At 49.2% G+C, this 23,536-nt stretch overlaps 1 protein-coding gene across 2 annotated transcripts in view; it reads right to left on the bottom strand.

The window, feature by feature from the left end:
* Positions 1 to 3,443: 3,443 nt before the first annotated feature.
* TRANK1 (tetratricopeptide repeat and ankyrin repeat containing 1) overlaps positions 3,444 to 23,536 on the bottom strand; it is an 80,557-nt gene continuing 60,464 nt past the window's right edge. For both annotated transcript variants that reach the window (XM_087824870.1, XM_087824871.1), the window contains 8 exons: positions 23,337 to 23,493; positions 20,570 to 20,658; positions 16,352 to 16,455; positions 16,113 to 16,245; positions 11,776 to 11,921; positions 7,524 to 10,573; positions 6,155 to 6,253; positions 3,444 to 5,074 (listed from right to left, as the gene is read on the bottom strand). In XM_087824870.1, coding sequence (XP_087680996.1) covers positions 4,974 to 5,074; positions 6,155 to 6,253; positions 7,524 to 10,573; positions 11,776 to 11,921; positions 16,113 to 16,245; positions 16,352 to 16,455; positions 20,570 to 20,658; positions 23,337 to 23,493 — 3,879 coding nt within the window. In that variant the 3' untranslated portion in view covers positions 3,444 to 4,973. The remainder of the gene's footprint in view (positions 5,075 to 6,154; positions 6,254 to 7,523; positions 10,574 to 11,775; positions 11,922 to 16,112; positions 16,246 to 16,351; positions 16,456 to 20,569; positions 20,659 to 23,336; positions 23,494 to 23,536) is intronic.

The following is a 23,536-nucleotide window of genomic DNA, read 5'->3' as shown; positions in this document are numbered from 1 at the left end:
TGACTCCAAATATCACAGACTGGCCTACATATTTCCCTGAAACAGCTGTCCTGCAGAGTCACCAAAACCGGGGTTAAAAATAGCCTGTCTCAATAGCCAGGGAACAAAGCCCTCTTAGAAATGCCCCCACCTCCATAAAGGGCACTCAAAACTGACCCAGCTTTGTCCCTGGGGCTTGTCATGGCTCGTGACCACCCCTCCCTGCTCTGGAAACAGATCACTGCTGAAATCTTGTCACATTCTTGGTCCATCTATGGAGGAGAGGCAGGGGGAGGGACAGTAATGATATTGCAGCCAACCTACAAGTTTCTGTCTCTATTTCCATCTTATAAACCCCCAGATGGGCTCAAAGACTTTTTTTTCCTATCGTCCACTTCTGAATGCCCCCCAGCAACACCCAAGTCAAGACTGCATCATTTGGCCTGGCCGGCCGGTCATGGCTCAGCAGTTGAGCGTCAACCTAGGATCCAGGAGGTCGCAGTTCAATCCCTGGTCAGGGCACATGCCCATCTTGCGGGCTCGATCCCCATTTGGGGGTGTGCAGAAGGCAGCCAATCAATGACTCTCTCATCACTGATGTTTCTACAGTATCTCTCTTCCTCTCTCTGAAATCAATAAAGACATATTTAAAAAAAAAAAGATTGCATCATTCAATCTCTTCATTATTTTTTGAAAAACTTTTCAGTACCAGTTGACATACAATATTATATTAGTTTCATATGTACAACATAGTGATTAGACATTTAACTTATGAAGTGGTCCCCTGATAAGTCTAGTACCCACCTGACCCCATACATAGTTATTATAATGTTGTTGGCTATATTTCCTGTGCTGTACTTTAAATCCTGGTGACTGTTTTCATAGCTGGCAATTTGTCTATTTTAATCCCATCCCCCTTTTCACCCACTCCCCCAACCCCCCTCCCATCTGGCACCCATCAAAATGTTCTCTGTACCTATGAGTTTGTTTCTGTTTTGTTTGTTCACTTATTTTGTTCATTTTTTTTTCAAAGCCTTTAAATAACGTGTCTGAATTCCCAGTGTAAGAAGCTAAATCTCAATCGTGGCTCACTTCAAAGATACTGTGATGAAAGCACTGTTTCCCCAGGGCCACCCATCCCACCGAAAGATCCTGTTAGGTTTTCAGGCTGCACCATGGAGGGTAAGATCATGTGTTTTAAGCAGAGAACACAGAATTCTAAACAGGGTTAGAATTCTGCACCACCATGAGACAGGTTTCTAAACAGCCCACCTAAAGAGCACCTGCTACCTTGCTGATGGCTTCTCCCTCCCTCCCCCTTGGCGAGGGAGGAGACACATTTCCTCCCGCGGTGGGTAGGAGTGAGGATCAGCTGCCTGCTGGTGTGGGCAGACCCGTTTTCTCAACTGCGGGAAAGAATGCCAATATTTCGGGTTAAATGGGGAGGCTTCCCATGAACTCTTAGCCTCTGTGTCATTATGGGGTTGCTGGGTGGGGAGATGGCTCCTCAGGCCACCCACCTGACCTTACCCTCTCCAGCCAGAATCTCTGAAGCATATTTGGATTGACAACATCCAAAGTGAGTCACAATTGGTCCGTAAAGATATTTGTGGCAGTAAGGAGAAAAGTTACCCACTGTGCTGATTTACCCATCCTCTGGGTCATACACCTAAGGATGACCCCAGGGACAGGAGTTTCTGGCAATTACATGGCATTGATCCAGGAGCACATTCAAGGAATCCCAGCACCAGGATTGGCCTGAGGGAGAAGGCCAGGGGGAAAGAGAGAGTGAGCTATGTTAGCTGTTGAGAAGATTCAGATGGTTATCATGGCTGGGGAATCGATGAATGCTGGAATCCAGCCCTGCAAGGACCCTGAAGGAGACAGATGCAGGAGGAGAAATGACCAAGAAAAGCAGCACAATGCTGCACCATGAGCTAAATACTGTGTCTCAAACTTGCAAAAACAGTACGAATCCATGCCCCCCTCCAGATCATATTCCAGTACCCAGGAGCCCCACCCCCCAAAAAACCCCAAGCTTCTTCCCTGGTAGTGTGCTGGGTCCAAGAGGTGGCCTAGGGTGGCTGTTTGGAGGGGAGGGGTATAGATACATAACGAGCTGGCATGGGAGGCTGGAGTGTCCATCCTCACACCAGGAAAGTCCTTCTTGGTGCAGGATGAAGCAAGGGGTGGGTGGGGCAAGAAGGGATGGGGGAGAGGTCTCTTGTTGTATCCATAGCCCAAACCCCACAAATGTCAGGGGCAGGCCTGCCCTCATGTGACAGCCGGCAGCGTTGGCTGTCAGTGTCCCAGGGGAATCAGGCCCAGGAGCTGAGTGGAGAGAACCTGTGACACTGGTCAGAGTAACTCCTCCTGCCCTAGCAACCAAGTCTCCACAGCTGGTGAAGCTATGCTGGCCAGTTAGACGACACGGTCTATAGGGGACGTGGCTAAGATGACCAATGGTTGTTTCCATGGGTGGGTTCTAGGATCCCCACTGGGCCAGGAAAACAGGTAAAGTGGCTGAAGCCCTTTCCTTCCAAAGGCAGACAGACAGTGGTCTTGGGGACCCCTGATATACCCCCATCCTGGGCTTCCAGGTAGGGCCTGAGACACAAAGTGCCCGCTACTGGCCTGGGCCTCAGGACTCGGTCATGGATGGGAATTACCGATTCTACTGCTGAATTCCGTTCTCCGCCCAGGCTCCACATCCACACTCCAAGGACCCTCACGAGTTGAGGAATGTATTCCTGGGAGCAGCTCTCTCCAGGCAGCTCTCCAGACAGTGCTGACATAGAAGGTAGCAGGACCTTCTAGTCCTGAGCCTCCTGGGACCTGAAGCTTCGGACCAGAGGACACTTTCCTACCTTAGATCCAGCTGGCCTGCTCACCCAGCACAATCGAGTGACATTGGGATCACACAACCAATACCCAAGGGCGTTCAAACCCATGGCAACAGCCTACAGAAGCCCTCTGCACCAGGGCATGAAGGAACCTCAGACCATTCATTTCCCAAAGGGGAAACTGAGGCCCACCTGGGTTATGCCAATGCTGCTGTGTCCCCATGCGATCCACTGTCCATCATGCCACTGTTCCCAGTCTCCATCTCTCTCCCACATGGGATCATGAGACCCCAGGGTATGGCCGAGTCTAGGCACCCCGGGAGTGCTGATGGATCTGACTCGCCCCAGGTGACACAGCTCGTCAGGGGAAGGACAAGGATTTGATGCCAGGTCCCCCGCCTCCCAGGGCGATGCTCTTGTTAGGGGGCTGTTAGGGGGGCTCCCTACTGACAGCTGAAAAAGCTACAGAGTCCACCCCGCACTCAGAGCATCCACACAGGAAAGAATTTGCACAGGGAGGCCCTCGAGAGACACTGCAACCAGCTGTGAGGGCCGGGCTGTGCTTTCTCCCTCTGTCCCTGCCTGGATTTCGGGAGGCACAGAAAGCTCCGCCCTGGTCAGCATCAACCAGCTGACCAGAAAGAGCCAGCCCAAGATTTACCCCTTTACTCTCGGAGTGGAGACTGGAAACAAACAAGTGGACGGCAGCATGTAAGAGAAATGATTATAGTTTATAAAATGTGATAATACAGCAAGATTTGATTGGGGTTTTTTTTCCTGGCAAATGAGGTTTATAAAAAACACCTGGAATAAAAATTAGAAACATAACTAATAAAAATCAGAAACAAACATTTTGAGGAAATAGAGTCATTTAGAAAGACAGTGAAAACAGTGAGCAGCAGAAGCAGCAGCAACGGGAGAGAAAGCTGGTTCTGCTGAGATGACAAAACAAGGGGACCGAGCGGAACCTGCTCTTTCGCTCCAGGCTGGCCCGAGGGGCTGGGGAAACGGTGGGCAGTGACCGCGAGAGAGGCATGAAGGTTCGCTGAGGGGACCCTGCTGATGGCCGCTGGCCCGGAGAGGCGGGGGAGAAAGCGATGCCTCCTGCACACAGACCCACCCCACCCTCCTCTTACAGGGCCCCACCCGTGGGCAGTGATTCCCAGCCATGTCCCCAGGACTGGACTGTATGACCAGCCTCCTCCTCTGTCCACCTGTCCCTAACCTGCGTCGCTGCAGGTCCCTGTCCCACCGTGGTGAGCTCAGTGGGAGACAACTCACCGGAATGTCAACCTAAGCTAGGATGACAAACTCGCCAGGGAGAACCAAGGAAACTAGACATACAAGGCTACATACAAAACACTTTCCAAAATGTCTGTGCCGCAGCCGAGGCAGAGGGAGGGCCCCCTTGGCAAGGCAGGCCGGGAAGCCCCAGCAAAACCCCCAGCCTGTCCTTCTAGGGGAAGGTCCTACAGCTGGCAGCTGGTGGCCCAAAGGACGCTGGGGACATCCCTGACTACATTCTGAGGTAGTCTAACCGTGACTTGCACAGGTAGCTGAGCATGGGGGGCGGGGGGGGGGGGGGAAGGGGGGCAGAAAAGTTGCCACAGAGAGAAAAGGTTAATGTATATAAGGAAACAAACTGTGCTACAAGTAGGCTTAGAGATGACCAGACTGTGGCTCGGGATCAGGCAGGGGAGGCGGCAGGGCCCACACAGACGCGGGCGCACACAGCTCTTGTTGCAGCCATGTGGAAGGAGATGAGGGAATCCCTGGGGGGATTTCCTGGCCCAGGGCAGCAACAAACTCTGAGGTGAGGGGGTCCCTCCTACTGACTCATGTCGTGATGGTTTTGAGTCAGAGACCTTGGGGGCTTTGGGGTGAAGAGTCCCCAGGTTCCCTTCAGGAGGACTCCTCTCATCTAATGAGTTTTAGGGGAAATAACTGCTAAACTTGAGCTGGGAAAGCACTAGAGGTCCCCGCGCTGAGGGAGCAGTCAGACCCTAAGCCACATGGCAGAAAGCAAAGAGGCTGCTAGGCTCCCCTACTTCTTTATGCTAACTGACAGTCTTTCCTCTCTGCCCCAGCACTCAGACTTCCAAGTCAGGACGGAATGTTCCAAAGGTTCAGACAGCAGCAGCTGTGTGGATCTTAGTATTTTCTCTGCTTTGCATATTTCCGCGGACGCCTTCTAGGACGGAGCTCACCAAAGTCCTCAACTTCATTTTCATAATCATCTTCCTGAATGATTCCTATTTAACAAGCAAACAAACAAAGAAACAACGTGCAGAATGGTGATTTTTTTCCCCACTCCGGTTCAAAATATAACACCCTAGCAAAACCTCATGTCTCTGTAATTGTTGTCGTAATTTAAAGGGAAAACGGCCTTCCACCAGGGTTCCAGAGAGTAAGGATGTATCCTGGAGCACTGATATTGCTCTCCAGGATAAGCCAAAGCCCAAGGAAGCCCTAGTCTCTAGAATTAAGCTCTCTTACAGGCTGGCTCCTCTGGCCTTATTTTAGAGGCCACTGAATGAAAGAAATCAAACAAAAGCTAAACTCAACCAGACTTGAGTCGATACGTCAGTTACCCTCCTTTTGAAACAATAACAAAAATCATAGTCCCAGATTTTTTTATTGGCACAGACATTTGTGCCAAGTCCCCTCAAGTTTTCCCCAGCTCTGAAGTCTGGATTAAAACGACTCACAGAAGGGCAACCTGAGACAGGTGAAATACTCAGAGCAAGAAGAAATGTGAGCAGGTGGGGAGGGGGCAGCAGTTGGGATGGGCAAGAGAGAAGACTTTGCAGATCAAACAGAATTTGGCAAGATAATTCTTACTGTCAGGAGAGAAACCTGACTCATCCAACACAGGCCTTACTGCTCTGAGAAGACGCATGCAAGCTGCCCCAATGATTTTGTTTGTTTTATATCCCCAAGCCCAGGACACTAGTGACACATACTAAACACTCATTAATAATCATTAGCCTACATAAAAACATATTTATTAAGGAATGGCTTTGCAATACTTTGTGTATCCCCAGGAGTCACTGTTCTGAGCATGAGTAGTGGCCGAACATTATGGATAATAGCTTTTGAGTGGCAAGAGGTTTATGAGAAAGCAACTAACATGGGCCCAGAATAACACCCTCACAGTCCGATGGAGAAACTCAGATACTATGTGACTAATAATCTGACTCGGGGCAATGCTCCTAGACAAAGAGTGGCCAATGCTGACATCATAGGCAGCCCTGCAGCAGACTGACCTGAAAGTCAGCAGAACCAAGAACCATGGGGCCCAGAGCACTATCCTAGGGTAAAGGGCTCCTTACCTTCCTCCTTCAAGTGCAGCTCTGTTTTCCTTAGCCACTCCCTCGCATCCTTGACTGATAGGCTCAGGATGTTGACCAGCTGAGTCATCACCTCCCCAGCTGTGGGAACCAAAGAACAGGGCTCTGAGCGAAGGGGCCGCTGTAGGGCCTCGAACACCCACTACCAGAACCAAAGACCCCAAGAGTTTGTCTCTGTGCTTTAGCTGAGGAAAACAACAGACAAGGACCCACAGCCACCAGAAGCATAAACTGCCATTAAATCCCAGCCTGCCGCCATAGCTGTGTGTCTACAGACTGCCAACAGCAAGCCTTTAAGGAAGCTTTGTTCAAAGTGTCCTTACACCTTAAACTGCAGTGTCTGAGTTACAGAATGATTCTAAAATATGCAATTTCACTAATCTTATACATAAAAGAACTTCTACCCGTGTTGCTGAGAAGTAGCTAAACAAGGGAGTTAGAGGAAATCTGATTCAGAGACCACGTTAGAATTCTTATCGTGGCCCGGCCGGGCGTGGCTCAGCGGTTGAGCGTCGACCTAGGATCCAGGCGATCAGGGTTCGATTCCCGGTCAGGACACATGCCAGGTCATGGGCTCGACCAATGACTCTCTCATCATTGATGTTTCTGTCTCTCTCTCTCCCTCTCCTTTCCTCTCTCTAAAATCAATAAAGATATATTAAAAAAAAAAAAAAAGAATTCTTATCGTGAACCCTGGCCAGTGTTCTCAGTGGTTAAGGCATCAGCCTGCCCACAGAAGGGCTGAGGGGTGCCTGGGCTGCAGGTTCAATCCCTGGCCCCAGTGGGGGTGAGAGAGGGAGACATTCAATCAATGTGTCCCTCTCACATCGATGTTTCTCTCTCTCCCTTCCACTCTCTCTAAAAATCAATGGAAAAAATATCCTCGGATGAAGAGTAACAACAAAAAAGAATTCTTATCCTGAAAGCTCACACTGGGTGTGGTTTAAGGACGCTCCAAAAAGGAAGCGACCACTATGCACCTCCAGATCTTAGTACAGAGCGGGTGCTCAAGAAGTGATCACTGAACGAATGAACCAGAAGCTTAAAGAGTTTCCTGAGGACTTTAAACATTTCCCTATATCGTCTTCACAGAACTATTCAACAAGGCCAACTATAGTGCCAGGGGAACCATCCTGGCCCAAGATAATCAGAAAGTTTTAACTGGGGAAAGGATGGTCCAAACCATGGGGTTTTGCTCTAGCTTGAGAACACACAGTTCTCACTTGTATTTCTGCAAACGCCAAGCTCCATCATTCCAGGTCAGACCTCAACGCAAAGGGCTTGGCTCTGATGTGTGTTCTCAAAGCCCAGTTCTACCACCACCTGGGCCCCATTTCCGAGGGCCCCTTACCGCGGGCCCAGGCCTTCTGCCTGTAGAGGTCCTCCACCACGTCTGAAACTCTCCTGATGTTCTCCTGGACCTTCCTCTGCAGCATGTGGCTGTGCTCCTTGGAGCCCAGGCGACTGCGAATCAACATGCTCTGCTCGATGTCCTGCACCACCTGCTTGCCTTCGTGAACAGCCGGGTCCACCCTTTCTCGGAAAAATTCCGAGTATCTCTGGTAGGCCACCTGCTGCCTCTGGTGGCCTTCGAGGAGGATGTGGTGCTCATAAGACTCGCTATTCCTCTCTGGACCTTCCTTGTCATCCAGCTCAGCCTCGGAAAGGGCCACCGCCTCGGAAGTCTCTCCTTCAAAGGCATTACTGGGGCTGAAGTAGCTCTCAGGGCCCCTGGTGAATTTCACTCCGCACAGGTCACACTGGGTCCTGTCAATGTCTGCCTTTTTGAAGATGCCAGGCCCGGGCTCCCTGGTGTCCTCCCTGGAGCCCTCCGTGTGGGCACCCACCCTTCTCTTCCAGCTGACACACAGGGCCACCACCAGGCATGCTCTCTTCAACTTCCGCTGGATGGAAGCCTTCCGCTGCTTCTGGGACAGGATGGTGGCCAGGAGGTGGTCTCGGTCTTCTAACGCCAGCTCATCCGTCTCATCGTGACCAAACTCACACTCTGGTTCAGCGAAGCAGTCCACGGGGCCCAGGCAGAGCAGGCGGTTTAGCTTGACCTCCTCGTGGTAGAGGCCGCGGACCATGACCCCTTTGGTGTGCGTGCTGTCCCACCGCCAGTGGCAGTCCATCAGGTACTCTTCGTCCCGCTCAAAGAGCAGGTTCTGCAGCGCCTCAGCCACAGACTTCACATCGACCGCCACCAAGACCCGCCTTACCACGTTCCGCAGCCTCTCGGGTACCTGGCCCGGGTGGTCCGTGCTCATCAGCTGCAGCCTCTCGTCGACCTCCTGGAAGTGGCAGCACAGGAGCGACTTGCAGATGGGCTGCAGAACCACCTCGGCGTTCACCAGCATCACCAGGCACAGCACCAGGGTCCGCTCGGCCTCCCCGGAGACCACACAGTCCATGTCACTGAAGGCATCGAGCAGGACGTTGAAGTTCTCATTCTCGTAGCCGCAGAGCACCTTGACGAGGTAGGAGAGGTGGAACCGGAAATCCTGGATGGCTCTTGTCACGTCCTTCGGTTTGTATTCCTGAATGATGGAGAACACGTCCCCAAGCTCCTTGTCCTTCTTGCTGAACAGAAACTCCCAGTAGTGCACGAGCGAGATGTAGCTTTTGGGAAGGCACAGGATGGCGCTCTTCCGCAGGCGGGCCAGGACCATCCCGCAGTGGACGAACTGGGACTCCAGCAGGGCCACCGTGTTCCCAATGCTGGGGATGAGCGGCTCTTTGCACCTCTTGACAAGGACATTCATGAACCGGAAAAAGAACCTCTTGTAGTTTTCCGGGTTCCTGTGCACATAGAGCTGGTCGATGCAGCTCTCCAGCAGCCGGATGAAGCACAGGTGGATCTTCTCGGCGCTCTCCTCACCCTTGTTGGGCGCCAGCATGCCGAACTTCCCCTCTATTCCTTTCGCCCTGCTGCCCCTCGCCCTGCCCCGTTCCTCCTTCTCAGATGCTAGAGCTTTGAGCTCCCTGTGGTAGTCGTCCTCCTCCTGATGGAGCAGCTTTCCAAACTCCTCCGGGTAGCTGGAGGACAGGAGGAAGGCCTGCATGGCACTCAGCCACAGGTCGGTGGACTCCCGGCGGCTTCGCGCCCGTTCGTTTTGAAACAGAAAATAGACATAGTCTTTCAGAGCGAACCTGTAGGATCGTAAGGATTTGTAATTGGGTTTGAGGATTTCTTTGCATGCCATGGGGTTTTCGGACAATACTCGCTGATGGAAATGCTTAGGGAAGGCTACATTCACGAAGGATGTGCAATGGCGATACATATCTGGAGACAAAATACAATCAATTCTTTTAAGTTCTTCAGCTAAGATTTTAGGGAATACTTTTTTGGCTTCCAAAAGCAACCCATTGATTGCCACCTGGTACATTTTTGACTGAACCAAACACTTGGCCTCACAACGCCGCAAAGGCCTATGGTAGTCTTTACAGTTTTCATCCTCACATTTTAAGCCAACAATAAACCTCATGCAGATGCCCGGGTAGGTCTTCCCAAGCAGGCTCTGCGTGATCTGACACAGCCTGTTCAAGAGGTGTTTGTTTAGGGCCAGTTTTACTTGGTCAGTCATTATCAAGAAGTGGTCTTTTGTTTTCTTCTCTCTCAAGTTCAAATCCAGTTCAAAAATTATTTTTAATATAGGGCCAGGGTCATTCTGAGCTATCTGGCAATACTTGGCATCTACTTGAGAAACCCCAAAAAACTCAAAGCAAGACTTGACCATGTCCTTCTCAGCATTGTTGGTCACTCTTTTGAGGGCCCTGACCAGATTGAGGAGGACTTCCAAGCCCCCTGGAACCAGGGCCAGAACCTTCTGAGGGTCAGCCTCATAGTGGCTGGTGGCTTCATAGAGCACTTCCACGACGCCGGCTGGGTGGTTGAGGGTGTCAAACTTGAAGAAAGCATCCTTGAGCTTCTGAAAGTCTTTCAGGATCACCCCCAGTAGGAACTGGGCCTCAGCGATGCCAAACAGCTGGTTGGTTTGATAGCAGAGATCGAGGGCTTCTCTCAGAATGGCCTTGGTGTGTTCTATGTCTGAATCCATGGCCACATTGAGGCGGGCAACCTCCAGCAGACACGAGGCCTGGAAGCCTTTGTCAGCAGTGAGCCTGGCGGCCTCCAGGAGGAAGCCATGTTGCTTCATCAGCAAGGCAGCCTCTTCTCTCTGGCCTTCCCTGTTCAACAGCTCTGCAGCCTCTGCTAGCCGTTTCCGAGACTTCAGGAACATCAGCTGGTCGTCTGTGTCCAGCTTCGAGAGGACAGCCATCATCTCCTTGATCTTATTTGCATTCAGGTACTTGGCTGCAGCTTCCAAGTAAAACTGACTGGCGGAATAGGAGAGCTTGGATACCGGTAGGGTCTTGGCCCTTAGCATTTCTTCATACCTGCAATGACAAATGACCCAAATAAGAACTCATTACCACCCAACCAATGGAAAACCTCCTCCAAAATAGAGCACAGAGCAACTTAAATAAAATTGCCGTATGTAGATATAAATGACAAAATAGGACCTCAACATATTCAGCTTCTTTAGAAATGCTTATTCTACAATGATAAAATATAGTAGAGCTACAACCTAATCAAGTGAGAGTAAGTTTGAAAGTCAGTCTCTAGGGCAAAAATTATGCATAGTCAAAATTACCCCTTAAACTTTCATAAAGCATGCTAACTCTTCTGGGTATGCAACCCCGCTCAGTTAGTTATGTGCTTACAGAGAGTACGAAGGCGGGGGCCCACACCTATGATTGCAGTAGTCTTTCTAGGTTCCTTGCTTTTCCTAGATTTCTTATCAACCTTTAACCCCACCCATCTCCACTTTCCCTCTGGAATATCAACCAGGCTAAAGGCTCAACGGAGCCTCCACTGGGTCACATATGAAATGTTTGTGTCCTACAGCTGAGGGTGTGTGCACATACATATCATACACATATTTATAAGTACATGGCTGAGCATCTACCAGTAGATCACAACGAAGCAAAATCCTGACTGCCCATACTAGTGCTCTCACCTCTAGCCACATCAATGAAACTATCATCTCAGTAGGTAAAGGTAAGAAGACAGAACCATCATTAAACACAAAATTGCTGTGCATTTTATATACACACTTGTAATGTCTTCTTCAGCCCCTTCTCTTCATGACCCTGTGTCAAAGCTTATAAAGAGCATGGACGCCTGGCCAGTATGACTCAGTGGTTGAGCATCAACCCAGGAACCAAGAGGTGGCTAATTCAATTCCCACTTAGGGCATGTGCTAGGGTTTCGGGCTCAATCCCCAGTAGGGGGCATGCAGGAGGCAGCCAACCGAAGATGTTTCTCTCTCATCAATATTTATATCTCTCTCTCCCTTTCCCTTCCTCTCTCCAAAAATCAATAAAAACAGATTAAAAAATAAAATAAAATGTTTTAAAAAAAAAAGCACGGAGAACACAGGGTTCTGCTCTGAGAGCTCTTGACCCAGCATAGAGGCCACCACTCAAGTGGAAGAAGGGTGACATGGCCAGGCCACTGTGGAGAACAGGGCAACATCACCCAGGGCAGGCTGCCCCAGAAAGCAGGGGGTGGGCAGGGAGAGAATAAAACCACCTACTTTTCCACTGCAACAGCTGCTTCTTCATAGAGCTCCTCTTGACAGTACATTTTGAGAGCTAGATCAAATTCCTGAATTTGCTCAAAGCATCTGAAAGCATCTTGGTAGCACTGGCTTCGCTTGTAGAAATAGGCGGCATCTTTTATCTAAGACAAAGCAAAATTTTCCCCTTTGAGTATCCAGGACATAACTTTTTACCTTAAAAGGAAACTAAACACCTTGAATAATAAAGAGGATGGACACATGTCTTGCTTTTTGTTAGAATCAAGTGAAAAACACCGAAACACAGGTAATGTGAGGAACACTAATTCTTTAGAGGGAGAAAAACAAAGTTAGATCCCAACCTCACACCATACACCACACACAAACTGAAGCTCCAGATGGGTTAAAGCTCTAAATGTGAAAGCTATTGGGAAGAAATGTATGAGACTATCTTTTGTGACTTGAGAGGTAAAGAAGGTCTTCAACAAAACCCAAAACACACACTTCAGGGGAGAAACTGATGGATTTGATTACATCAAAACTGTTGAAAATGGGCATGTGAAACACAGTTAACAAAGAGAAAACAAACACTGACATCTAGATAAGCACTGTCCAATCGACTTTTCTGTGAAGATAGAAAAGTCCCATATCTACAAATTCCAACATGGCAGCCACTCGCCATGTGTGAATTGTGAGCACATGAAATGTGAGCAGAGCAACTGAGGAATTGATTTCATTTAATTTTAATTAATTTTAATTGCCACATGGGGCTAGTGGCTACTGAACTAGAATAGGCAGGTCTAGAACATAAAATGGAGTCCTGCAACCACACACACAAAAAAAGGCTTTCCTGAAAACACAACAGAAAACTAGGTCAAGGATATAAACTGGCAGTTCACAGTGGAGGAAACTTAACAAATGAAGATGCTCAGCCTCACTTATAATCAGAGAAATGCAAATTAAAACCACAGTGAGATCCATCCATCAGGTTTGCAAAAAACAGAAAATCAATACCCACTGAATGTGGTCAAGAATGTGGGGCACAAGGAATCTTTGGGCACAAAGTGGCATGAACTATTCTGGAAAGTTAACACCTTCACTTAGTGATATTAAGTATATGTGGACCCTGGAGCCAGCAAGTCCATTTCTAGCACCATACCTCCCGGTCCCACACAGAACTGGAGGAGACATGCTGTGTCACAGTACTATGTGTGGCAGCCAGAAGTGGGTGGCCACTTGGAAGTCTACCCAACACTAGGGAAATGGGTAAGGAATACAGGAGATGCCCACTGTGGAATACTATGAGCAATCAGAAACCTGGCCAGACATAACACTATAGCAGGAGGTGAAAAAAATTAAAAACAGTAAGATGCTATTTAATAAGCTTAAAATACATATGCAGAGAAAATACTACTATTTATCCTTCTGTCACAGATGCACATGGGGACATACAGCAAATGCATGGGGATGGCTGCCAATGAGAAGAGAACAGGAATGGAGAGGGGCTGTGAAGGGGAAGAGCATGAACAAAATGAAGTGCAATGAGGGCAGCCCTGTGCTATGTTCACTGGTGAGTTTGCCACGAAGAGAAGAGTATATTCCATTCCTCTTCCTCTCATACTTCCCGTCCAGCCCATCAGTTAATCCTGTCTGCTTAGCTCTCCCGTTGTTTCCTAGATATGACCCCTTCCCACCACCCCCATCACCATCGTGGCAATCCACGCCACGTGTCTCAGCCTCAACCACCACTAGGCTCTTTTGACATGTCTGCTTCTACTCTTCCTGCCTACAAACCTCTTGACAGAGCATCCAAATAATTAGCTTCATGTCACTACTCCAATCCAAACTTCCCCCTGGCTCCCCACCACACTTGAACAAAGTCCAGTCCCCTATCATGGACTCTGAGGCCCTCCATGTTTTGTTCTTGCCCCCCTCTCTTGCTCATTTCACCATTTCTACCCCACTTGCTCTGCTCCAGCCAAACGGCTTCCTGCTGTTCTTTGAACTCGCCCACATGCTCCCACCTCAAAGCCTTTTGCCTGCAGGGATCCCTGGCCTGCTCTGCCCTCTAGCATCTGTTCTCACAGTCTCTGCTCAAAAGTCAGCCCCCCAACGCCCCCTGTCTAAAACTGCAACCCTAACACCCTCTCTCCTCTCACCTAGCCCTCATCACCGCTGACATCTTACACACCACTGGCTTATCTATCATCTCTCTCACACCAGCAAGGGAAGCTCTGCAGGGGCAGAGCCCCTGCTTTGCTGCCTGCTGCTTGCTGAGCACCTACAGTGCCTGGCACACAGCACGGGTCCATGGATTTGTTGAATATTTAGCTTCATAGCTCTACTTGCTGCACCTGAGGTCTGAAGAGAAAACAAAATCAAAATGAAACAAAATACAGATGCCAGGCCCTCTAATAAATCTCCGCTGGGTTTTATTTAACAAGACAAGCTCCCTGAAGGGCCAAAATATACACAAGATTCGGGTGTGACGGTGTTCTGTGTCCAGAGACCCCAGACCAGGGAGCTCTTAGGCCCGTCTTGCAACATCGATAAACCCCACATCCAGTACATCTAACCACCCTGCCTCCTTGCCACCACCGTCCAGAGCAAGGGCTCGGAGAGGTTTCCAGGGAAACCAGTGTTGCTCTCTGGAGAGAAGCAGGAAGGGTCCAGGCAGAGGAATCCCTGAAGGAAACCTTCCACAACTATACCTCTCACAAGCATTTCTTCCCAGGGGCAGCACCTGGGTGGGGGCTGGGAGAAGGGAAGCGATGTGGCTGAAGGGTTCTCACAAAGGCTGCTGCCAAGCTGCTCAATTTGAGTTGGGCTGGTTGTTAGGGGAGATGACCTCAAGAGGCCTGAAGCTGGCTGAGGGTCGAATCCCCTTCCAGGAAGGGGCCTGAGCCCAAAAAATAGGGGGGAGACCAGACTTCCCTGGCGGTGGCGGGCTTGTAGCTGCTAAATATGCTGATCAAGCCTGTGAAGATGGAAGGAAAGGGGGAGGCTGTGCCTCTGGGAGCAGGGTGGCCTCCACACAATGAAGGCACTGAAGTCCTGGAGAAGGGAACCTGGGCTCTGCTTATGGCCTCCTGGGCCCATCACCCCACCCACTTTCAGAAGCAGAGCTTGGCAGGCTGGGGAAGGCAAGGTGAACTGATAGGAAGGGGGCTCCGGCCCATTCATGACAGGCACTGGTAGGCAAAAAGGGGAAAGCAGTAGGCTTAGGCCTGTAATTGTCACTGCTTAGGGTCCAGTGGTGACATTAGAGATTGGAAGGCGGGGCATTAAGGAGCATGGAAAGGTTGGAAACTTCTAGTTTCTGGAATCTTAGGACCCAAAACTTCCAGCCACACTGAAATCCCTATTCCACCCCCACCTCCCACATCCTAAGAAGGCCCATCCCATAATAAACACGGGGCAGGGCAGACAGCATCAGGGCCACACTTCAAACTTCCCAGTAGGTCCCACCCCCACCCCACCCAATGCCTGGCGTGGTCTGAGGATCCAGGAGTTGCTACATTTCACGTGCAGACATGGAAACCCACCTCTCTACTGAAGGGTCATAAAGCCCATGAGGGCAAATGCACCAGCCGCAGCTGGATGCTGCAGAGCACAGCCTCTCAGACCACCTGTGGTGAGAGACCCAATGGTTTTACACGTCCAGTCCATTGCCACTGATACATTAAAACAAACAGCGTAATGTCCAGCATGGTGACTACGGTCAATAATGCTAACCACTCTGTGTGAGCTGCTGTACTCTAGACCAGCATCACTGTCCAGCAGAGCTTCCTGCGATGATGGAAATGTTCTATAACATTGTGGCTAGTGAAGCTAAGGAAATGATTTTTAATTTTCTCACATTCTAATTAACTTAAATTTTAAATTAAATAGACACATGTGGCTAGTGGCTGCCAGAATGGTCGGTGCCGATCTAGAGCAATCACAGGGAGCAGAGAAAAACTGCCATGCAAATACCACGCCATTCACCCGGGCAGATCCAGACTGTGAACACAGGGAAAAAGAAGGAAGGAATATTTTAAAGCCTGTCTTCCCTTTGATTTGAACATATGGCCTCCCCATGGTTAATATCAGGTCTCAAACATTCACACAGACATAGACATGAACACACACACACACACACACACACACACACACACACACACCCCACATGTCCTTGGAGCCCTCTAAACACTTGTGCAAGTGGAGAAAGGACTACCCTAGAGTTGACAGAGCCAACCTCTCCCTCTTTGGAGGACTGGAGCCCCCTCCTGAAGCAGCAGAGGCAGCCCTCCTACCCCTCAATCTGCCTAAGGGGATCCCAGTTCTCCCAGGAGCAGTCGTGGGCCGGGCTGTACCTTCCCCAGCCTCTCACACAGCTGAGCGGAGAGCTGGAACTCCTTGGCGTAGCTCAGACACTTAAGGGACAGCTTTGGCTCATTGCATTCCAAATAGGTCTTAGCCAGTTCCAAGTACTCCACCTGCTTTTCCCTGGGAGGGGAAAAACAAAACAAAGTTTCCATGGGATGTTGACCTAACACCAATATATTTACCTACTGAGCTCATCAGAACAAACCCAAAATGACTTAAGACTTACTTGGGGCTGACTTTCTTGGATTTCATGTTGAGGGCGGTGTTGTGGGCCAGCGCAAGTTTCTCCTTCTCATACGCACCTCCTTTTTGGTAACATTTGGCTGCAACCTGGAAAAGGCAAAAGGTTTTGATTCCCAGAAAGGTAATGGAGGTGACCAGAGTTAGAGCATGCATTCTGTGTCTGCACTGACAAAACAGTGAGTCTCATCCCAGCCCAACCTGAGAGGGAGAAGCAAGAAGGTGCTGGTGAGCTAAAGGAAACGGCCTCCAAGGATAAAGCCCAAAAGTGTTACCAGCTAACAGTTCACACTCAAAGGTTCCTTCTGGCAGTACCCAGAACCATGGAAAGGGTACATAGTTTATATCTTTACAGGCCACCATAATAACACCCTTGGTTAATCTTCCAACAGCCATGCATGAGAAGTTACAGCCTTCTCTTGTATAGAGCAGCAACTTCAGGTAAGAGACACAGAGTGATTGGCCCAAGGGCACCCAGTACCCAGTGGCTTTTCTGGATTCAACACAGGTTCTCTCCTGGTGTTAACTACAATGGCTAACTGTTGGCGGAACAGCCTCAGTGCACCTACTGGGGGTAGAAGTGGAGATAGAAACATTATCACAACAAATCCCAGAAGATAACTAAGCAGATCCTTGGGACATGCAGATCTGTGTAAACCAAACAGAAGGTGGGCAACAAGTGTCACAAGGAAGTCAGCCTGCACCCCAATCCCTGCCAGCAAAAAGCTGCTTTCTCAAACAGGAATGCTGCCACCATGTCTCCACGCACAGGTTACAGGGGCAGAAAGTTCACATTGTGTCCAGTAGGTAGACTGGGTCTCAGTGTAGGCAAGGGAAGGGTTAAGTGGCACTTGCTGATAAGATGGACAGGATGTCATCTCTTCTCCTCAGGCTCTTTGCTGCAGCCTCCCCAGCCTCATGGGCCTCCTTTCATTCCTGTGATCTGTGCCATGCCCCTTCCTACCACAGGGCCTTTGCACATACTGTTCCTCTGATTGAAATGTTCTTCCATCCCTTCTCTGCCTGGTTAACTTCATTCATCCCATAGGTCTCAGCTCAACATTCCCTTACTCAAAGCAGCCTTCCCTGTCCAGGACAAGTGGTTCTAGGGGCAGCTGGTCTCTCATGTACGACATCTGCAACAGCTGGGACAGTGAGCTCTTCAATATGCCTGCCTCACTCACCATCACATCCCCACAACCTAAACACAATGCTGGCTAAGAAGAATCTATTGAATGAAGAAATCTCAGGCAGTTTTTATTTCTGAAACATTCACTGACATGCAGCCAGAAACTCAATAAACCACCTGAGTCCTGCAGTCCTTTAGCGGAATCGAAATAACCTTTGCATCTGTGCTGGCTCCCCTGAAAAGACTTTAGATTCAAATATTCAATAGGCATTTTTAAAGGGCTAAAGAATTGGAAATCCATGGGCAACCGGTATGGGTAACACCAACAGTGTCCTGAAAGAATAAAGGGACTTTATATAGTTTTCCAATTATTACCACTCCCTTCTCTCCCTACCCCCTCTCCAAAAAATAAAAATAAAAAAATTCTTGGTTGTATAACAATAGCCAAGTGTTCGATATTTGTTTGCAGTTATAACAAGGATGGGCAGTGAATAAAGTTTTGAGGCTCCGTCTACTTCTGCAGCTAAATACTACATATTTATGGAAATACTTTGCAGACACGACCAACAGTACAAATTCTGTTTTCTCACCCCTTAGGATTGATTCGAGGGTGGCCACAGTCCTTTGTTCCTCCCTGTATCTGTCCACATCCCTTTACCGAATAACCCTGCACCCTCTCCCATCAAAAAGACTGCCAAGCCCTGGCCAGAGTTGCTCAGTGGTTGGAGCATCGGCCCGTGCATCGAAGGGTCTCAGGTTCAATTCCTGGTCAAGGGCACATACCTGGGTTGAGGGTCCCCTCCTCCCGCCCCAGCTGGAGTGCATGCGGGAGGCAACCAGTCCGTGTGGCTCTCTCATAGCGATGTTCTTCTCCTCCCCCCCTCCCTTCCACTCTCTCTGAAAGGCAATGGGAAAAATATCCTCAGGTGAGGATTAAAAAAAAAAAAAAAAAAAAAAAAGGCTGCCCATTTCCCCTCCCTTCTGATCTGAGCTGTGACTTGCTTGGCCAGCAGAACACAGCGGAAGCAACACTGGAACAACTCCCAGGCCAGGCCAGGTCAGGCCTCGAGAGGACTGTATGTCTGCCACCCTCTTTGAACCCTGCTCAGGCATCATGTGAACAAGCCCAGGTCAGCCTACTGTAGGCTGAAGGGCACGTGATCCAGGAACCCATTCACCTCCAACACCCAAACCAAGAGCCAGCCAACCCCCAGAAGCAGCCTGCTTGCCAACTGGCAGCTGAGTTCGGACATGTGAGGCCCCCAGCTGAGACTAGAACTACTCAGCTGGACTCAGCTTTGCCAACCCACAGAACTGGGAGATGCATGAGTGACTTGTTTTAAACCACTAAGTTTTGGGGTTGTTTTTTATGCAGAAAAACATGAACCCCAGATATGACTTACTTGCTGTAGACTTAAAACCACTTTCCCTGCCATAGGAGACAAAATTCTCCTAAAAATTGTGGGGGGAAAAAACTCTTGGGATTCCTTCTCCAGGCAGGTCAGACAGAAGGCACCTCCAAAAGTGACTTCCAGTAAGTTCTGACTTGCATTTTCATTGCACTCCTCACTTCCCAGTACCTTCACTCGGGTCCAATGCTAAGAAATTCCAATGAAAAGAAGGATCATTAAAGCAGCCGGACAAGCTCTTTGGAGAAATCACTCTCTCAAAACATTTGCTCAGGTGCAGCAAGAGAAACTGCAGGCACTTTTCTGGTAACATTTGAGGACCTGGACCAAAGCCCAGCGTGAGCACAGAGGCAATAGGAAGGACAAACAGTGCTCTGCCCCAAACTCAGCCCCAGCACTTGCAAGCACGGGGCCCTCCAGGGACCTGGGGGAGTGAGATCTTAGGGAAATGTGCATTTCCGTGTGGTCATGCCCATGGTGGCAGACACTGTTGGTCTGCTACCCACACCCACTCCTCCCTTTCTTGCCCTTGTCTCCCATGAAAGACCCTAACTACCAGATGAGATTGCTCCCCCAGGCTCCCCTATAGCCAGGCATGAGCATGCGACCTAGTAGTGACCAATGAGATGTAAGGAGAAGTCCACTGGGGACTTCATGATAAAAAAAGAGACCCGTGAGAAGAAAGTGCCTGCCCTTCCTTCCTGCTTGGGATGCTGCTGAGATGGCTGGCACTGCCACAGCCATCACATGACGGTGAGGGGGATGCCTCTGACAAGCTGCAGATGACCCAGGAGGAGATGGAATGAGACTGGGCCCATGTGGACTTGGTTGAACTGAAGGTGTTTGTGACCTGCAGGTGAAGACGCCATTAACACAACATCACGGCAGACATAACATGCCTTGGTACCCCACCCGAGACCACGTGATCCACAGGGATGCTGTGAGGGAAAGGAAGGGGCTCTTTAAGCTGGTTCCAATATTTCAAGAGGACTGCCAGTGATAACATTTCTCGGAAGAAGGCCGCTCAGGCTTACTAAGATGTCCTGTGGCTAGAAATTAGTCAGCTCAGTCCAGTGAAAAAGCTTAACCTATGCCCACCAGACTCACATGGGGAGTGAAGTCTGTCCGATCAACTTTTTAAAAAAAACAAGAGGACCAATCCATTACTGTGTTAAAATGTCATATGACTGCCCCGGCCAGGCGGCTCAGTTGGCTGGAACACTATCCCATCCACCAAAAGTTGCAGGTTCGATCCTCAGTCAGGGCGAGTAGGGGAAGCAACCGATCGATGTTTGTCTCTCGTATCAATGTTTCTCTCCCTTGCTCTCTCTCTCTCCCTCTTTTTCTAAAATCAATAAACATATCCTCAGGTGAGGATTAAAAATAAAGTCATATGACTGAGCAAAAGCTTTTAAGAGTAGAACACAGGAGGGAAAGAAAATAACCAGAAGTGTTCCTCAGTGGGGCAAAATCTTCCATTTTCCTATCACACATGCTGGCACTCGGGCAACGTGAAGGGCTGTCATGGTTGTATTGGGGAAGGAGCACAACAGGGAACACCCCTCATCAAGGGGTGACCTGATGCTTCAATAAGCACCAGCACCCTCGCCCTGCCCTGGTGGAAAATATGACCAAGACCTCCCCCGCCTCCTGGCCCAGCTCTTACCTTCCAGCACTGGTGTTTAGCATAGTATTCCCCTTGTGCGATCCACTCCTCAGGAGTTGAGGTCTTAACAAACATGCTATCATCGAAGTCTAAAATGGAAATAAAAGTTAATTTCTTCTCTGGGCATCTGCCCACTTAAACCCGCTGTTGTGGGGTGAATTGTCCCCCTCCCGTCCTCTGAGGATGTACAGGTTGAAGCCCTAATCTAGTCCCTCAGAATGTGACTGTATTTGGACATCGGGCCTAAATGAGGCTGTTCTGGTGGAGCCTGATCCAATCTGACTGCTGTCCTTATAAGAAAAGGAGACTGACTCATAGGAGAGATGCCAGAGGGTCCCACAGAGGACAGGCATCTAGAAGCCAAGGAGAGAGGCCTCAGAAGAAGCCGAATCTGCCGGACTTGTAGCCTTCAGTACTGTAGCCTAAATGTCTGTTGTGTAAGCCACCCAGTCTGGGTATTTTGTTATGGCAAACCTAGCAAACGAACACACCTGTGGCTATCTTCCTGGCATTCACTTACAGATATACCACAGCTTACCGGGCCAGGCTGCTGTGGGTTTTGGAAGGACAGCGCAGAGGTGAGAAAGATGCTGTTTGCTTTTTGAACATTGCTCTGCCTTCCTTTTCTACGGCTATGGATTAGAAGGCAGGTAGCATTTCTAATTCCTCCTTGAAAATCCAAAGCCATGTAGCTCTTCGCAAACTCACGTCGGGGCCATAGCAAGGGACAGGTGACAGGATTTTACAGTGCTTCCAAATCTGCAGACACTCCCCTTGGTGGACAAACTATTGTAACCACCTGCTGTCAGACCCACCTGTTATCCTCACCAGTCAGCTGGTGACTGTATCGGCTCCCCTCCCTCCACCCCGAGCATCACCAGCCGTGGGCAACACTCTCTGTGAGTTGAGCCACAGCTCCATCAAGCACATGAATGACAGTGACGACCAGGACAACTTGGACAGCCAAAACTGAGAGTAAGGGGTCAGAGATGCCCAGGACAATGGATATAAACCAGGGAGCAAGGCAGATATGCCGGCTTTGTTTAGAAGGTGCAAAAACACACGTTAAGCCTTGCAACCTGCCCCTGCCCCATGGGCCCTCTGCCATGCTCTACAGCACTGTGTGCAAAGATGACTTCGCAGCATCTTGTCCTGACCTAATGTGCACTATCAGTGCCCGGGTGATTTTTATCCCCAAGCAAAGCTCTGCAGTTTCTCTGCAGAGGGCAGTGAATTCGGCTGGCACCATGTTGAAGAAACCCAAATCACAGTCACTACACTCATCCCCAGCTCCCTTGCACAGAGGGAACTGATGTTCTCGAAAACTTTATCATATGCAACTTACAACACAATTAAGACTGTACTTTCTTGTATTCTTAACGCTACCAAGACATAATGAATTATAATCCTTTTTCATTTTGAATGTTTAAATTTCTAAAATGCCTATCTTGATGATCTCTTATAAAGGGTGCCTGAACAGGTTTTGAGAATGAAAGGCGTGCAGGAAAGATGAAGGACGGCCACAGTAGGCTAATCCACTCGTTTTCCTTTTAGCTGAGGAAGTGAAGGCCCAGCGAGAGAAAGTGGGGCCTGAGCAAGGTCCTGTGGCCACACAGGTGGAGAATGCTAATAAGATGCTAGGTTAACCCCAAGCCCTTGGCTTTTCCCACTACACCAGGGACAGAACGTCTGATCCTGGGTCCCAACTGAGCTATTGGCTGTGACCAGAAATAGCCTCCACAGAACCTGCCGAAACATGCTCAGGAAGCCAGCAAATACCTCTGTGCAGCAGCCGAGACCTGCGCTTGCTCCCGTCTTTGGAGAAATTAACTAAGACCTGGAGGAGCCAACTCAACAGCTAACCCACAAGAAAGGCCAGTTTTCTCCCTCATGAAGGACTGATCATTTCTCCCCAAGTTATCCTACCAGGACACCTTCACTCCATGTTTTAATTAGTTAGTCTTTGTAAATTATGAAAACAATGTATGAAAATGTTTAAAAAACAACACTGCAACCAGCATAGAGCGTATAAAGGGGAAAAGTAAAAGGCCCACATCGCCACACCCACCTGTGAACAGTTTCACACTGGGGGGCATATAGGTCATTTTTAGTTTTGTATAATCACAAACAGGGCTATGATGAGCACTCTTGTTCATGTATCTTTGAGATTTTATACAAGAATATCTCCAGCCCAGCTGGTGTGGTTGCGTGTCATCCCATGCACCAGGAGGTTGCCAGTTCGATTCCCAGTCAGGGCACATGCCCGGGGTTTTGGGCTGGATTCCCAGTAGGGGGCGTGCAGGAGGCAGCTGACTGGTGTTTTTATCTCATCAATGTTTCTCTCTTCCTCCCTCTCCCTTCCTGTCTCAATAAAAACATATTTAAAGAAATAAAAAAGAGTATCTCTAGATTCCTAGAGTGGAATTACTGGGTCAAAAGGTTTGCTCATTCTTTATTTTCACAGATACTGCCAATCAGCGATCCAAAAGCCCACAGCAATTTGGATTCTCTCAACAGAACCTATCTCCTCTAACCCTTGATCATAAGCCTCACTATGAAAGGACAAATTAAAAATCTTCCCTAAAGGAGTTAACCTTCCCAACACCATTACAAGCACACTGCCCAGCACACCTCACCAATAAATAGGAACTCACTTCTCAGAACAGAAGGAGCTTTCAAAGCCTATACCCTTTACACCTGACCATAAGGACAACTGGGAGTAACATACTTTCTGTCCCACAACCAAAATATGTTAATGAGATCTTACCTTTATTTTCATCTGTCTTCACAACTTGTACAAAATTTCTTCGAATGAAATATTTGAAAGCAGGAGCCCGCTTCTCCGGGTTTTCATCGAAGATCCAGAGGTTGGCGCGAGCCCGGGTGATGGCCGTGTACAGCTGCTTCAGCTCTCCGTTGAGGAGCTAAAGCCAAGATTGAGGACAAAGATGATGAGCCCTTTGTCTG

This window comes from Miniopterus natalensis, chromosome 15 (assembly GCF_054644295.1).
Source record: "Miniopterus natalensis isolate mMinNat1 chromosome 15, mMinNat1.hap1, whole genome shotgun sequence".
Classification (NCBI taxonomy): domain Eukaryota; kingdom Metazoa; phylum Chordata; class Mammalia; order Chiroptera; family Miniopteridae; genus Miniopterus; species Miniopterus natalensis.
Note: the sequence above shows the minus strand (reverse complement) of the source record. Positions and strands in the feature narration are given on the sequence as shown.